Genomic DNA, 17,645 nt, shown 5'->3' on the forward strand with positions numbered 1-17,645 from the left:
GGCATGGGCGCCGATCCTGGGGGACCAAGGTGACCCGGGACCCCCCAAAGCACTGGGCCCCCTTATTGTAATTAAGAAGATATAATATTTGGAATAATTTGAATGCAATTTGTTTTAAAATCCTCATATATGCCTACTGCATCTATATGAGGCCCCTCCCCCTCATTTTATAGAGAAATCGGCGCCCTTGTATACAGGCGCGGATCCGAGGGAAGGCTATAGGAGCTAGTCCCCGCCGGATTTAGGGACTGCAAAGGTGCACTTCCCCCGTTTGTTGTAAATATACACTATCTAAAATGAGAAGCGAGCAGTGAAAATAGCAACACATTCCGAAACTTTTTGCCATCATGTTTCTGTTTGGGGCTTAAAAGAAAGCAGAGCTTTGCAAAAGCATGATTTTCTGAAGGTTGAAGGAAAAGAATTCACCAAGCAAAATAATATAACTTTTGTCAAGTAAGTAAGAAAACATAAGGCAAGAGGAGAGAAGGATATTTTTGTCCTGCATTCCACTTGCGTCCCTGTTTAAAATATTTCGGCCAGTAGTTACTGAAAAAGAAGATACAACGTACAAGACAAGTAGAGTCGAGACTGTCGGCGACCGAGCCCAGACATAATATATAATGATCTTTATTCTTTAAGCGATACTTGGAAACCAAATTTGATTTAAATCTGACCAATAGTTACCGAGAAATAAAGTACCACATACAAACAGAGCCGAACCGAGCCTGTCCTTTGCCGAGTCGGCCACCAAGTATAGAGATGTTTATTCTTTGGATAATGGGCTATCTGCACACCAAATTTCGATTATATTTGGCCAGTAGTTAAGGAGAAATAAAATAGAACATACAAGGCAAGCCGAGCCGAGCCTATCGCCGACCAAGCTCGGTCATCACATGTAGTGATCTTTATTCCTTAGATGATTGGGTACTTGTGCATCTAATTTGGTTTAAATTTAGCTGGTAGTTACCGAGGAATAAAGTACTACATACACACATACTTAATTACATCTGGAGTAAAACTACAAGCCCCCTTATGCTTACTAAGGAAACTAAAAAGAAAAGTTCTAACATTACAAATGGAACATACTTCATGTAAGCAGAATCCACTTTCAACATTACAACACTAATGGGGAGAGCTTGAGGCGGGTGAGCCCCCCTGACTACGCCACTGCACTTTTGAGACACTTGGGAGCTATTCGATTGGAGAATACTGCTTTCATCTATCTTTTACCGCTCTTGCTCTATGTAGACCAATATTTATTGAAACGAAAAATTATAGTTGAATGAACCACTTCCGGTTTTAGTAGAGAGTTAATAATAGAGATTAAATATGTTCTTACGAAACAGAAACCCGAATCTTAATACGTATTACGTTTTTCGATCTATGATGATCAATGATCAAACCGGAAATGGTTTATTTAAACCACTTTCGGTTTGAGAAGACTATTTTAATAACAAACTCACTTCCTAATTCTTGACTCTTTGTATTTTTACCAAATTTGGTGATGATCCATGAAATACTTTATTTATTTATTTACTTTTTGTCACACACGGATACACGCGAATATGGTAAATATATAATGGAGTTTTGATAAACCAAACTCTAGTTATTCAAAAAAAAAAAAAAAAAAAAAAACAACGAAAACTTGATTTTTGCCATCCCTGCACACAATTAATCCGTTCTAACCACAGAAACATAGTACTGTGTGCGTTTTTGTGATAAATATTATAAAATGAAAAGAAATCTATACTTCCAGAAAACAAAAGAAATAGGCAAATATATAAGAAACATTTAGACTTTTTTTGGTTGTACATTTGTGAGTGGAAGAGATTAAAGCTACTGCTTCGAAGGAGAATCCATCCGTTTCAACCAACAAAAGATGTAGAAAAGCAATTGGAAAGACATTCCGTACTGAGGTTTCAAAGATCATTATCTTTGTTCTACGAAGTATTTTGTTGACACGTGAATCATACCAACTTACGCCGAAGAAGCACATTCAGATAGTTGCGTCGTAAAGTTGTGGGAAATCAGTAGGAAGTGGGAGTGGGAAGGGAGACTGCTCAAGGCATAAATGATTATGAAACTGGAGGGGTAGACACGGGTTTCACTTTTCAAATTATCATAGTACATCCTTCCTCAGCATTTGTTCTTCAAAGAATGTCATCCACAGTAATTCATGAGGTTTGCAAGTGGTCTTTTGACTCTTTACCTGCAGTAACTCAATACGGAAGAATGCATTACAATTAGTCTAAGTAATTAGGTGCAAAATTGTGACAGCCATCTGAATTGTATTACTCTTTGGCAACAAAATTACCAGTTCCTAAATGCAGTATTTTCTAAGATATTTATGAATTAAATTTTACATGTTATCTTATAAAGATTCTGAAGCCTCTGATGATGGGAAGACATCCCCTTAAGCTGTAGGTCATGTCTGACAGTGGCGTAGTCAGGGAGGATCACCCGGCTCAAGCCCCCCCCCATTAGTATTGCGATGTTGAAAGTGGATTCCGCTTACATATAGTATGTTCTAATTGTGATCCTGGTGTTAGAACTTTTCTTTTTAGTTCCCGGCGTAAGCTGACCGGATGTTGTACTTTTACTCCAGATGTACTGTAATTATGTGTGTGTGTATGTACTACTTTATTCCTCGGTAACTATCAGCTAAATTTAAACCAAACTTGATGCGAAAATACCCAATCATCTAAGAAATAAAGATCACTACATGTGATGGCCGAGCTCGGCCGGCGATAGGCTCGGCTCGGCTTGCCTTATATGTTCTATTTTATTTCTCCGTAACTACTGGCTGAATATAATCGAAATATGATGCGCAGATAGCCCATTGTCCAAAGAATAAAGATCGCTATATTTTACAAAGCGACAGGGCAAAGGACAGGTTCGCCTTTACAACAACAAAAGAACTACGAATATATTTTGTTTGACGGAAGGTGAAGGGGCTGAAATATAATTTTGGGTGTACGCCATATTTCTTACCTTTTCAAGCCGGCATATGTAATGACTTCTATATATTGATTTGCTATATATTACAGGCACGCCACGAAACCTCAGGCTTGAATCCAGCAACAAGATCATATAGTTTCTTTTTTTTTTTTTTTTTTTTTTTTTTTTTTGCAAGATATAATTTATGCAAATGTCTATCGCCAAACTGAAATATTCAGTCATCATTGGCGATCTGGCGATCGAAAATTTCAACCTGGCGACCAATTTGGTACATGGTTTTGTTTTATATTACTTAAGCACCAGACAAGAGTTGGAAAAATAGTTTTATTTTTTTTTAAAAAAAGAACAAAACATGTGTTTAAACATAAAAAAAGATGTTCAAAACGTTTTAAACATGATTTAAAACACAGACGAAAAAAACACATGTTTTAAACATTTTTAACAGTTTAAAACACGATTTTTAACATGTTTCAAAATCATGTAATAACTTATTTCTTAGGACTTTTTGCTCTTTACTAGCAACCGACCTTTTCATTTATTTTATCCTGATTTATAACACTGTGCTGGGTACAGAATATTTCAGTATAGATTAGTAATTCTCAACTTATTTCATATTCCAACCCCTTTTTATTACACCCTCTTGCCAGTGATTCTCATAAGTACTTTCTTGGTTGTAATTAGCTTTTTAGGTAGATTTTAAAATCTACCTACTGTGGAGATTTCACACAATCTATCAATATGCATGGTGAAACAAAAGTCCTCACCACCTTTGTGCGTTGAGAACGGATTGAGGAAGAAAGGTGAAACTTTTAAGTGGTCTGACACATCAGATAGTGCTATCAAGCATCATGGCTGCCATCTTTGATTGGAATTCAAAATTTCAAATACAAATGGAGTCATGTTACGTGTTTTAAGGCTACAACTTTACCAGAAATACGCTTGTGCGGTTACTTTAGGCTTAAAACAAGTCTTTCGGAGTTACTGCTTCTGAAAATTTCCTAATTATGCTCTTAGGAGCTAAGATCGCGTTTCATGGAGGCGGGTGTGAATTTTAATTGCAAAAATTTGATTACTATTTCAGAACACTCATGCTAATAAAATTATCTTAAAATAATAAATTTTCGAAAAGTAATGATAGTTTGAAGCACACTTCATGTTGTGCTAACTTTAGAATATTTTCTGCAAGCCTATGTAATTGGTTGTTTTTTAAGTCAATAATTCATTGAAGAAAAGTAATATTTGAGGCGTTCAGAGCACTATGGATCCAAGTCCATTTTCAATAAGGTTCAGGTTTGCTCAGCAAATGAATTTTATTTCCAAACGTAATATTTTCGCAGTCAAGAGTCCGCAATAAGTATAACTGAAACCACGTTAAAGGCCGTGGGATAGTTTCATATGACAGCCGCTAGATAGGGGCGTCAATGGAGCAGGAGGGCATCCGCCCCCACCCCACCCTGAATTTCAGACTTTGGGGGCAGTAAGGCAGTTTTAAAAACCTTTCGATAAGCAAGATCCAACAAAATAAGTTTGAGGTCCTTACACCGAATAAATAAGGAGGAAATACAGATGATCGAAACTGGAAAGTTGTTCCAAATGATGTCGTTTTTTCTTCCCGTAAAACTAATGTTAAGCGATTCCAAGTTGTACGGAGACTGACAAGGTACATTCGCGAAGTGTCCCCTCGGGATTCGTGTAACATTGATTCAAATGCAAAGTTCTCCGTGGCCCAATGTGTATTGTACTAATTTAAGCGGCCCATACCGGTAATTTCCATATTTATGGGCCTTCATATATCCAGAATTCAATCATACACTACTATAACACTCGGACACAAAGTTGATTTTAGTTTCTTTAGATTTCACTGGACATGAATATGGGCATATGCAGAACAAATTGAATCAAGTACTCCTTCTCTGACATATGTTACCCACCTTGGCCGCCATCTTGGATTTAACTTTCGGTTTTTCAAATGGCAATAGGTTCAAATGATACATCAAATTAATGTAAACTTTTCTCGGAATTTCATTGGTGTACTGAGTTTTATCGTAGCTTGTAAATGTCAAGCACTTCATATTGAACCAAATAGAAAGTTGTGCAGGGCCCCGTGTGTATGTGCAATCTTTTATGTGTTATCGTTGATGAAATATTCTCTGAACTTATATACATGCAGACACACAGATGTCAATACGGAAATAATAGGTCTTTACCCAAATTTGGCCGTATCTGGATCTACATTAGGCATTTTGACAGTAATACAATACTTCCTTATTATAGTATAACATGGAAGAAATAACAATCACTCATGGAAATGTAATAAGATTGTTTTAAGGAGTTTACCAGTTAGAAATTGTTTTGATTTGTCAACATCAAAAACGTAAGCGTAACTAATATTAACCTGCAATGTCTATTCGCAAAGTGGCTGGAGGGAATGAACATGTAATACCTTCCAAATGGTACAAGCTACGGTAAAATATATTACACCAGTGAATGTAAACGTAAATGTCCGATGTAACACTTGCACCTATTTCCATTTGAAAAACCAAAAGTAAAATCTAATATGGCGGATCTAAGATGGCGGCCGGGATGGGTAACATGTGTCAGAAGCAGTACTTGATCCAATTTGTTTTTCATATGCCCATATTCATGTCCAGTGAGTAACATCTAAAGAAACTAAAATAAATTTTGTGTCCGAGCGTTATGGTAGTGTATGATAGAATTCCGGATATATGAAGGCACATAAATATGTCAATTACCGGCATGGGCAGCTAAATTTAGTACAATACACATTAGACAGCAGAGAACTTTGTATTTAAATCAATTTTACACGAATCTCGACTCGAGGGGACACTTCACGAATGTACGTGGTGAGAACCAACATGTTGGCTACTATATCAACAAATGCCTGCGATATATTAATTTCAGAACCGCAATTTAGAACCGCAAGAACCCTATGTTTGTTTTCTGAATACAACATGGAAAATTTGTTTCCATGATAATTCTTTTATTTACTTTTTAATATCAGTTCTACAAGTAGTACAACCTTCGACTATGACACTTTCTTGCAAGTTAACTTATAAGCATTTAAACAATAAATTGAACATTAAAAATCAAAGGGAGAAAATGAGACAAAATAAACTGTAGATTACCACTGCCACGAGAAGTCAAAACATTCACATGAGAAGAAAATAGTCTTTTGAATGGGTAGCACTTTTTGACAATTTTCTTTCTCTGGCAGATTTTTTTTTTTTTTTTTTTTTTTTTTACAAAAATAAGATAAAATAGAAATATGTTTAAAGGTGAAAAGGTGCACGTGCACCCCCTCCCTTGTAAATATACACTACCTAAAGTGAGAAGCTAGAAGTGAAAATAGCAACACTTTCCGAAATTTTCCTCTGTCATGTTTCGATTTGGGCTTAAATCAAAGGGAAGTTTTGCAAAATCGATAGTTTAAGTCAATTTTCTAAACGTTCAACAAAAGGATTCACCGAGAACAGATACTTAGGATTTCCAGGGCATTTCCTCATTCACACCACAGGTGCTAAAGGCATTTAAAAAAATTCAATTCAATTCAAATGTAGGCCTACTGGTAGTTATTGGTGCACCCCCTCAGAAGATCCTTTCTACCAAATCTTGTGTGTTGGTCCTCCTTGATGAGTTTCTCGCTACGCCACTTATGTCTGATATGTATTTGATTTATAAACTAAATTGCTTGCAAGCAAATGAAATGGCCTTCCTGCTTCCCTGGGGGCCAGTATATGTGTAATTTTGGTGTATGTAGCTCCGGGTTCGATCCTTGTTGGGAAGTGAGCTCGAGCTTCAACCACATTGGTCAGTGCAAGACTGTTGTAAAATAAACATATATGGTGACTACCGGCAGTGAGCTCCTTCATGCCTAAGCGCTTAGCGTACGCGCCTTTCGCCTGGAAGAAACGGGTTCGATTCCCGGCGTGAGCACATGTGGTTTCGATTCCATGTTAATCAGTAGGTCCCGTCTCATAAAGCCTCGCTGCCGAAAAGGACGTTAAACTCCAAATCAACTCAACTATCGGCAGTGTCATCACAAGAAGTAAAAATCTTATCAATAAGCTTACATTAAAAACTTCACTCTTTGATCATTTCTCTTTTTCATCTTTTTAAATACAGAGCAATCAAAGTAATGCTATTCTCAAAGGACATGTGCCTGGGGGCCTAAGGCGTTTACTGAATCTTAAGTATGAGGAAAAAGAAATCAGACTGAAAAACGTGGAATTTATTTACTAGTATAATGGAGATTATTTTAAAGCCAACCTTAGACTCCCTGTCGCCAAGGATGTTTAAACGTTATTCAAGCGTAACTCCAAGACCATCAGAATTGAAGAAGATGAAATACAGGTACAAAAGGTAACCGATAAAGAAAAGAGAAACATAGAAATGGTACTCATCATAACAAAAATATGTCTACTTACAGAAAAATGTTCTGCAGAATTTCAATACGTTTCATATCGCTAAAATCAAGGAACAAAACCCATTGGGTTCGAGAGAGAACTGGTATTCAGTGGAACCAGTTTTATCTTAACAATCTCAAGCAGGTACGACCTACGTGGGTATTTCGAGTAACGCTAATCCCTTGGTGACCGTAACTACAATACCAAAATGCAGAATGTTCCATTGAGTAACGTTACTCAGCGTAACATAATTCAGAGCGTACCATTTTAAAAGTTACACTGACTAATAACGTTATTAACTAGGTGCAGAAATGGGTTACAAAATAGTAACCGTAACAGATAACAAAATGTAAATATTGCACATTTCGTTAAGTTATCCACCCTTGGTTAAAATATCGAATGGAAAAATTCTTGCCACCTCTCAAATTCTAAGCAAAACTAGAAAGGTAAGAATGCAATAATACACAACCTTTTCATCCAGTCATTGTAGCTAAACTGCAGAACTCTATCAGGATGACGATCCCGGTACAAAGGGGAGAGGGAAAACTTGGATACATAACTTTACTCTGAGTGGTCCCGGGTTCGATTCCCGATGGGGCACTTGGTCAACAATGTGTAAAATGCTTTTTCAGGCCAGCCACCCTGAATGAGGTTTTCCTGGGCTTTTCTCATTCAGACCAGACAAATGCCGCGGTGGTCCCAGGCCGCTTCCTTCCTTCCCCAATCCTTTCTTCTTTTCCTTTCCCCGGATAGTGTGCTCGCCGAGGGACGTCATCCCTCAAACGTGACGGGCTAAATGGCCTTAGTTGCCGACAGTTCAGAAATCTAGTTCCTAAATCCCCCATAACTTTGGTTTTTGTTTTCAATTGCCATTCCACAAATAATTTTTAAAAATGGGGGAGGGGATACTTTTGAAAGTGAGAGAAAATATTTGCAACAAGTGAAGCGTGGAGTCACATCCCTGTTGTTGAGATCACAATCAGTTAAATGCCAAATGAGTCACTTGTCTTTGGGAGCTTTGCAAAGAGTGTTTGTGCTGGTTTCGTTTCAAAATAATAATAATTCTACTTGTCAACAAATATTCTATTCAATCATTGCTTATTGAGTGGGACCGGGAAAAGTGATTTGCATACAATTCTGATGAAAATAAAAGGAAGTAATAATAATCAGGATTTTTCCCATATGCTTATGTTCACAGTGTATCAAACTATGAAAATTACGCTTAAATTAATTTCCAGAATGTAATAAAATCTAAATGCATTAGTAGATTAAAAAAGATACAATCAGAAAGAGAGAGAGAACAAAAATAAAGAGGGAGTAGACAATAATCAAGGGAAATTGGTTCTAAAATTCTAAATTTCCTATATTCTATTTGATGATAGCTATTTAGAGGGAAACCAGTACTCTTCACATTTCCCACATTTTGTAATCTATTTAATACAAGGAATTAGATACTCCAAAACAGACTATAAAAAATAATAATAATAAGCTGTTCCGAAGTTGTTTGTAGGACAAGATAATAATAATAATAATAATTTACAATTGTAATAGAAAAAATGGAAACAACAAAATTCCAAAGACAAGAAACGAAACAAGAATACATAACTCCTTGTCACTCACTCTCTTCACCTAAACCACTGGCCGGCCGCATGTGCATCCAATCATAAGAAAACATTGCCCCCGACAAAACCGGCGATATCGGGGGCTTGGCCGACAGCATCTGCGTGTCGGAGGATCGGTCGATAATGTCGGAGGCGTGTGCAGGCTACGATTTGAGTACTTGAAGTCGATTCCACCGCTGACATTATCGGCGCTTCCACCGATATTATCGTTGCCGTGTGCAAACGCATTTATAGTGAAAATGTATTCTTTACTCTTTTGGTTACGAAGCACATTCTGCAAGGTCAGGTTGTTGGTACCTGGTCGATTTTCAGAAGAATACAGATTTCAGGTGTTACTGTAAAATGTCAAAGCTCAGACCCTAATTAGCGTAGCCTGGACATACAAACCAAGAAATAGGGTATGAAAAGTACAACAAGATTCACAGATACCGTATTTAATCGATTGTAAGTCGACTTTATTTTTAAAACGTTTTTGTTGGTAAAAAAAATGCCCTTGACTTAAAATTGGGATTGTTAACACGGCCGGTAAAATAGACTAGATTCTTTATTGACGCAATAGGAAGAAGTTCCGAAAAATATGGTTAGAAACCTCCACGAGTAAGTTTTTGCCATCCTGTGTACAATCAATGTTGTCAAACCAGTAGACTGTAGCTTCTATCAAAACAAAGAAGTGCTAATTTTATGTGTTTCATGTTTGGATTTAGCAGATGTATTAAGTATTCACAGTAATAAAAATACTTTTTTTTTTTTTTTTTTTACATTAGACATAATAATTTAGTAGAAGTTTTTATATTTTACGACATTTTAGCAATTAGCAAAGAATCTATTTTGTGTGCTTTGTATGCTTCATTAATAAATTTCATTTTGTTTTTCTATTTTCGTTTTTGATTTCTGAAGTCCGCTTAAAATCAGTTCGGCTTATAATCGAATAAATACGGTAAATTATCTTTTTAAATTATCATTCTGTGTTTATTGTTATTATTGAGCTGTTTATTTGTAATTTGCCTAGCCCCTATTATTACTATTCATCTATTTGTTTTCAATTTACCTGGCACCAGGGCAGCTTTTCCGCTTATGCACGTGTCTGGGGCGCAACAACTTGGAGGGCAAAAAAGAGAAAAAATTGAAAGACGCTGGTGCAGAAAACATAATTTCCGTTCCGGTCGATCTACCTGGTTACAGACAAACTATATCTCGGTGGCTAATACAAATGTGATGCGTGTAATTTTACTTTTGTTAATTGAAAATAGATTTATATTGCTTGATAAATAAGAATATTTAAGGACAGTTGTCTGAGGATAACTGGGGGTAAAAACAAACTATTAATTGTACTAATATTAGGAAAAATAAGTGTTTTCTGCTATTAGCAAACATAAGCCGAGACTGTGGAAATAATTCCTTGTGAACTTTTTAATTCTAATAATTTACGTGCAACCTATAAATGCAGACTTCTTCCATTTAAAGCTACTAGCTTGTCACTCAATATATACACTGAACATCAACATGATGAAAGAATAACAAAAGAAAACAACAATTATAATATACTTTTGATCAGTTCAATGTATTATTATTATTATTATCAGGGTGGAAAAAATCATGATTTTTAAAAAAAATCATTTTCGACGATTTTTTTGATTTAAATCAAATCTTTCTCCTCGTATAATACAAGTCGCGAACTAAAGAAAAAGGACTACGAATTAGTATTAAATACCAATTGTGCCATTTAAGTGAAAGTACTGTGGTTGAATTGTGAATTAATCTCCAATCGTTAACCTATATCAATCCCAAACAATGTTTCTTAATTTTTTATTATTTTTTTTATTTTATTTTTATTTTTTTATTTTTTTTTTTTGGAGGGGAGTAAATTATAGACTTTCAGTCAAGCATCATCCCTATTTATCCTAGGATCATGGTTCATACCTCATTCTCTTCAGAATAGAAGTCTTTAAAACGGTAACATTCACATTTTCCCTATTATGTCCCTGAAGGGGAAAATTTTGAGAGAAGTCGGGATATTTTCTGATTTTTTTTTTTTCAAATTTTGATCCCCTCTGGACTCCCCTGTGTTAACGCACAGATCTCAAAATCAACTGGGAAATACTAAGGGTGTACTAAATGTGTGTATAAAATCTCAAGCTTCTATCTTGAATAGTAAGGGCGTAAAAAATATTTAACAATGAGCTAAGAACATCCCCACAATACCCCAGATGACCCGGATGTAATATAAAAATTTCCTCAGACATCCCTATTTATCCTAGAATCATGATTTGTGCATTATTCTCTTCAAAATAAAACAGAGTTTCAAACGGTACCATTCAAATTTCTCCATCGTGTAGGCTATCTGGGGCTGGAAAATCGCGAAAAAAGGGATTTTCTGTTAAGAAATATCCCCTTTTTTACTTTTTACCCCTCTGTACTGACTCTGTTTAAAGGCGAAAATCTGAAAAATACTAGGGAGCGCGGTGGCTCAGTGGTAGAGCGTTCACCTCTGGTGCTTGGGGTCCCGGGTTCGATCCCAGCCCCCGCCAAGTGAACTTTGTGGTGGACAAACACCGTGCTCGTGGGTTTTCTCGGGGTTATCCCGTTTCCTCCCACTTTCTTCATTTCACTCATCTCTCATCATCACCGTCTCCTTTAGCCTAACCGGCATAACCGTGGGACGTAAAACAAAAATTTCATTTCATTTCTTAAAAATAATAAGGGGTGCAGTGAATGAGTGTCCAAAATTTCAAACTTCTAGATGCAAAAGTAAGCCCGTGAAAAATAATATCCCCAAATACCCCAGATTCCCGTATGAAACAGGATCTCAGGTAACAGTTTCCTGAGACTTCCCTATTTATCCTAAGAACATGGTTCGTACATCATTCTCTTCAGAATAGAACAGCCTTTCGGATGGTACCATTCATATGTCTCCATCTTAGGCGGGAAAATCGCGAAGAAAGCTATTTTTTGTTAAAAATATCTTTTTTTTTTTTTTTTTTTTGCCCTCTGGCCCCCCCTGTTTTCACGGGGTGCACTGAACGGGTGTGCAGAATTTCAGTCTTCTGAATGCAAAATATAGGCCCGCCAAAAATAATAAAAATAGGCACAACAAAAAATATATATATTTTTTAAAATTTATGACGTCCTCACACCCCATGTCTTGACGCAGAGAGGCGTGAAAGCATATGTAACGTGCTCTACAATGCTTTCAGTTCTGAAAAAACGAAGTAAAAAGCTTTATTGGTACTTTGTTAATCGAATAATGAAGATTTTATCCTATCACCTAAAAATAGGTGATACAATTTAAAAGGTTAAGCGTTAAGGAAAAATTACAGCAACGCTTATCAAAGTGACACTTTTTTCCACAAAAATTACTGATATTTGGCAGGGGGATACTTTTAAGGAAATTGTAACTAGCTTGCGGCACGAAATACATAAATTTTGCCTAAAGTTATAAAATCTAAAAAAATTTCGGAGAGGGCATAGGACACTTCTAAATACGCCCTATTATCTGGGAACAAATATATAGACGCGCACACAAAAGAATCTTCGTCTTAAATGTCGATGGTGATTTCCCCGTTGGAATAGTTAACGATTTACAATATAAACCCTATGTTACAAAGAGAAGAAAACAGGATTGCCCTGTTACCCGTTCAAAACGGGATTTTTCCTAATCATTCTCTGCATGACACTTGTTTTCATACTATGCTGTACATACTGTACATTTGAGTCTCATTGTATTATGATTATGATCTTCCATATTCGAAATAACAGAACAGAAACGGGACTTTATTTATTTTCACCTTAAATTATTTCGGAATTTGATTTAAATCAACGATTTTTATTTAAAAAATCAAGTGATTTAAATCAGACTGATTTAAGTCAATCCACTCTGATTATTATTAATAGCGCTCTCAATAAAAACTCCTGTACATGCATGGGATTATCTTGTCACTTGCTTATTTAGGATCAATTATCAGCGTGATGGATAACGGAAAGATTCTCCAAAGAGCAAAAACAAAGAAAGAGAAAAGAGTAACAGAGTTAAGGGAAAATCCATCCCGAACCAAAACTGGCAAGGTAATAACTGAAGGAGGGGGTGCTCTGGAAACAGTGGGGGCGTAACAGTTTGAAGTGCCTAGGGAGCCGGGGAGGTTAAAAACGACCCTGTCTGGCTCACGGTGCATTATAAATTGGCCACCACTGTTTTGTACAATATGCTGTGCATTTCCAGTGGTAATATTTTAACAAAAGTCTCCTTGTATTTCTATAGCTTTTATATCATGTGATCGAACCTGTATTCTGTAAAGCAAACTATTAAGAATAAACGAAACGTTGCTTTTAAGTCCCACGTGTTTTACTTGTCTTTCATTTTCATTTCACTGGTAAATATACTTGGACTAAAACAAACGACATAGTTTTAACTGCACCTTGAAATCCTTGGTATCTTCTGACTGACAAATTTTAAATCCGTGCCCTGAAAATCTTAGGTCTCATTGTTACCTTCAGTCTGTGGAAAACAATTGCTTAATGCTCAACTACACAGAGACCATTTGTTTATTTGCTTATTTATGTACTGTAGATGTTAAGAAAAAGTAGCAGATTGAATCTGTCATTTGTCTTCTTCTAGTGGTGACACTCACATTCCTACCAGTCACGCACTTACTACGTGTAAGATGTAGTCTTACAACTTAACGTGGAATCCGAATCACGTGAACTTCCACCATGAATCGGACGCGGATTTTCCGCATCGAAGACGGAAAATTTAGCTATGACTGAGCCCTTCGTGAGAGATTCATATGCGCGTAGTCATTGGTTGGATCCATTCCACGGAGAGAGTAGGTGATTCCACGCTAAATATTTTAATTTATCGCATAGTTTCGATATTGGAAAGATGTTAAAAACATTAATTAATCCAAACAAACGATAGACTTTTCGAAGGAATAACAGGACTGTAGAGGTATAACATACTCGAAATATTTGTAACATATCCTTCCTAATTTTTTTTTCTTTGTATTTTTAGATTTGAGTGCAAGCAATATGTGAAATAAAATGGGAAACGAAGGAAGTCAGTTGAGTGGTCTGGAATTAGAAGAGAAACCAATAGAAGTTACTGACAGTTGGACGCTGTACTCTGCGAGTTTGGGAGGCACTAGCCCTCCTGTTTCAGTGTTTGTCAGTCAGCCTAATGGACAGTTTCAAACAAATACCTCATTGCAGTTACTTGCTAAGGTTAGTCTATTTTAGTCTACCCTTTTTCTAGAGTAGAATAAGATAACCTTCTATTGCAAGAATGAAATACGTTGAACTTATGATTTAGACCATCTTCAGATATTAAAATGTAAATAAAAATAAGAATGAAAGAAACAGTAGAATATAATGTCCGTTTGTTTTAAAGTTTAATACCCTCGTTTCATCAGTGAGATTAATAAGCGTAATATATACAGATAGCAAATCACTTGTTTCCATCGGAGATCAAAACCATAACCATGCGCACAGAAAACACGTATACAAACTATTCGTTTGTCCGGAAGACAATAAAAGAAGAAAGTATTTTTCTTTTTAGAGTTGGAATGATTGGGAAGGTCAGAGTGATGAGAGTAATTTTTGTAATGTATAGTACACACTGTGAATATTAGTAGTGAAATGTCTAAAAGGGAGTCAGAAAATGATAGAAAAAAAAAAAAAAAAGATTCCTATATTGATACATGTCATAATCTTAATTTTAGGGCGTTTTTACACTGGAATTAAGAAAGTTGAGACCGTAAGTACTTTTTCGAAAGAAAGAAAATAAAAATATGAGCATTTTGACTAATTCTCACGAAACTTAATTTCATATTATGTTGTTATTAGTCCCTAGGGTTGCCAACTGGCCGGTTACTGACCGGCCTGGTCGGAAATATTGCTATTATTTTGATTAAAGCCGGTGATTGGTACAAACTTCTTACCAGTTCCTTTATGACTTTTGTATCTAGTTCGAAGTACAGATACTGAAAAGTAGCTGTCATTCTGTAAACTCAAAACTGTTACATTTCACTATCTATCAACCATTAATATATTTTGTTCACCTGTTTAGACAATTTTAGAGAGATGACAGGGACTGTATCAGAGAAAATTTGAAATTTATTTGTAAGGAATTTTATATGTTTATTGAGAGTGAAAATGGACTTCTTAAAGCAATTTCCTGTAGTTGAAGTATAAGTTTAAAGAATAAATTTCATTTTCCCAATCCAAAATTGTCACGTGAAGACTAATAAACTTTTGTTCATCTGTTTCGATAATTTTAAAGAAGTGGCAGTTAATGGTAAGTACAAAATAATCATCAACGCCGATTTCAGTTTCTTATTTATAGCACAGTGTATCTATTAAGCTTTCAGTGAATGTACTGAACATATGCAGAATACAAGTGCTAATGCACTTTTGTCCACGATAGTACATTTCCTTCCTATGGATGGGTCCGAACAGAAGTACTTCACACTTAGACCTATATTAGAGGAAATTTTGTCGGAGTGTTTTTTTCAGAGTGGCAACCCTATTAGTCCCTTGTTTTCAATATTTGCAACAGTGTAGATTAAAAGTTAAAAAGTTTATTTCCCTTCTTAATTTGAGTAAAACGTATTGAAGATAGCGTACGTCATTATGCTTTCTGTTTGCTTTGCGTGCAAGTATATTATCTTGAACTTACTGAAGTACCCGTTAGGTAACGAAGTATAATAATATTTTTTTCTAACAAAACGAATGTTACGGTGATGTGAGTTCACTAAAGAACATAAAAGTTCATTAGTGGGTATTTATTGAGGATGGCAATAAGCAATCCTTGAAGTGTACGGACAAGTTGAAAAAAAAAGGGGGGTCGAAGTTCAAGAGGTAAGTTCAAGAATACATTTTATTATTCATTTATGTATCCTAAGAGTTCATTAAATAATAGATCAGAATGTTTCTTAGTTCATGCGATAACTTTATAAGATAGGTAAATGAAGAAACAAGAAGTTTGTAGTGTCATTTAACCTCTTTCTCTGTTTTTCGGCCAATTTCGTAGCTTGATAATACATAGCTGTTAAGCCCTTACCGCATGCCGTGCCATATATGGCACATCCCCTTTTTTTTCACTTTAGCTTTTCTGTGATTTATCAAAGGCACCAAATGACTGTTTTGTCTGCTGTGTGAGATATTGACGTGTATGAATAAAAGATTTTGGTGCCATCTGGCATGTCCTTTGTGAGTTGTAAGTGTGTCATATATGACACTTATTTCTCGTCGAAATTAAGTGAAAGATCTAAGATTCAACTTTTAATTCATTTTTCAAGTTCCCATATGAGGATTTCCAATTCTGATTTTTTTTTCGCTAAAAGAAAAAAATCATGCAGAAAGGGGTTAATATGGGACGAGATATTGAAAAAAAAAAAAAGGTAAGAAGTAGATGAAAATTTCAGTACATGATGAAATTACACTATTGTGTAATAGAGATCTGCCGTGATATATTTGCAACGTAGTTTTATTTTTCAACTGAGAGCATTTAAGTTTATAATTATTTTTCAACCAATGTGTGTATTTTCTGGTAGCAGTTCATTGCATCATTTAAATGTAAGAGCTATTCTTTCAAGTGAATTTTATTAAGTAACATATGATGGTGCTATGTTTCTGACAGTGATAATAATACGTCGTCTTTCTTTTCTTACAGCGTCTTATGGTCTACAGACATCCATGTATTGTCCGATATGTAAGTTCATGGAGCAAAAATGGGTGTTTTCACTTGGTAACGGAAGAAGTGAAACCATTATCACAAGTCTTGCCGAAGCAAACAACTTTGCAGATTTGTTCAGGTCTCTATAGCATTTTGAAAGCTTTGGTTTTTCTTCATGAAAAGGTAAATGTTATGACTTTCTTAATCTGCATTCTCAATAGTCATGCTATATTTACGCCTTTATGTATCTTACAATGTATAGACATTTTGAGAGACTCACACGTAAGGTTCACGGAAAAGTAGTTTACTTGAAGGCTTAACTTCACTGCCACTTATGTGTATAAATATCTGTGCTTTAATATATTGTTACTTATTAATTAATTGTATGATTAAGAAATCCTAACTCGAGAAACAAAGGAATGTCAATCTCTTCAAACCCTAGTGCTCTTCTAAATCTTCGTAGTTCTTGTCTTTTGCTAAGAGAATCCTCGGGAGTGATAGCGGGACAATGCCTGTTAAGTATACCCACAATATATTTTTTATGTATGTTTGTGTGTGTGGATTTCCTTTGTATACCTAAATACATATAATACGAAAGTTACAGTTGATTTCCCCTACTTGTGTAAAATCTTTCAGTGTAGTTTTTAGTTCCTCTTTGTTTTTACTCACTGGAATAAGTTCTGGTTTTTATTTCTTGTATAATATGTCGTTATGTAAAATAATAACAAAAGAAAGTAACATACCTTAGCGTATTTCAATCTTATTAAAAACCTATTATTTCAATGTCTTGAAAATCACCGACATCTTTGTCGAGGACAGTAACACTCTTGAAGATGTAAATTGACTTACTAAATTTTGTATATTCCATCTTTGGAATTCTTCATCAAAAGTAATGAACTTGATTTCACTTGGAACTGCAAAACTACCGGAAATCACAATGCACTGGAAAATATATTAATAGAAGTACTGGTGAAA

General features: G+C 35.5%; 1 protein-coding gene across 1 annotated transcript in view; it reads left to right on the forward strand.

Moving 5' to 3' along the window:
• Positions 1–17,645, forward strand: part of LOC145690253 (protein-associating with the carboxyl-terminal domain of ezrin) — a 107,652-nt gene that overhangs the window by 14,670 nt on the left and 75,337 nt on the right. The window contains exons 2-3 of the mRNA XM_081764974.1: positions 14,010–14,218; positions 16,668–16,853. Coding sequence (XP_081621100.1) covers positions 14,039–14,218; positions 16,668–16,853 — 366 coding nt within the window. The 5' untranslated portion in view covers positions 14,010–14,038. The remainder of the gene's footprint in view (positions 1–14,009; positions 14,219–16,667; positions 16,854–17,645) is intronic.

This window comes from Thermobia domestica, chromosome 7 (genome assembly GCF_964235325.1).
Source record: "Thermobia domestica chromosome 7, izTheDome1.hap1.1, whole genome shotgun sequence".
In the NCBI taxonomy this organism is placed as follows: Eukaryota; Metazoa; Arthropoda; class Insecta; order Zygentoma; family Lepismatidae; genus Thermobia; species Thermobia domestica.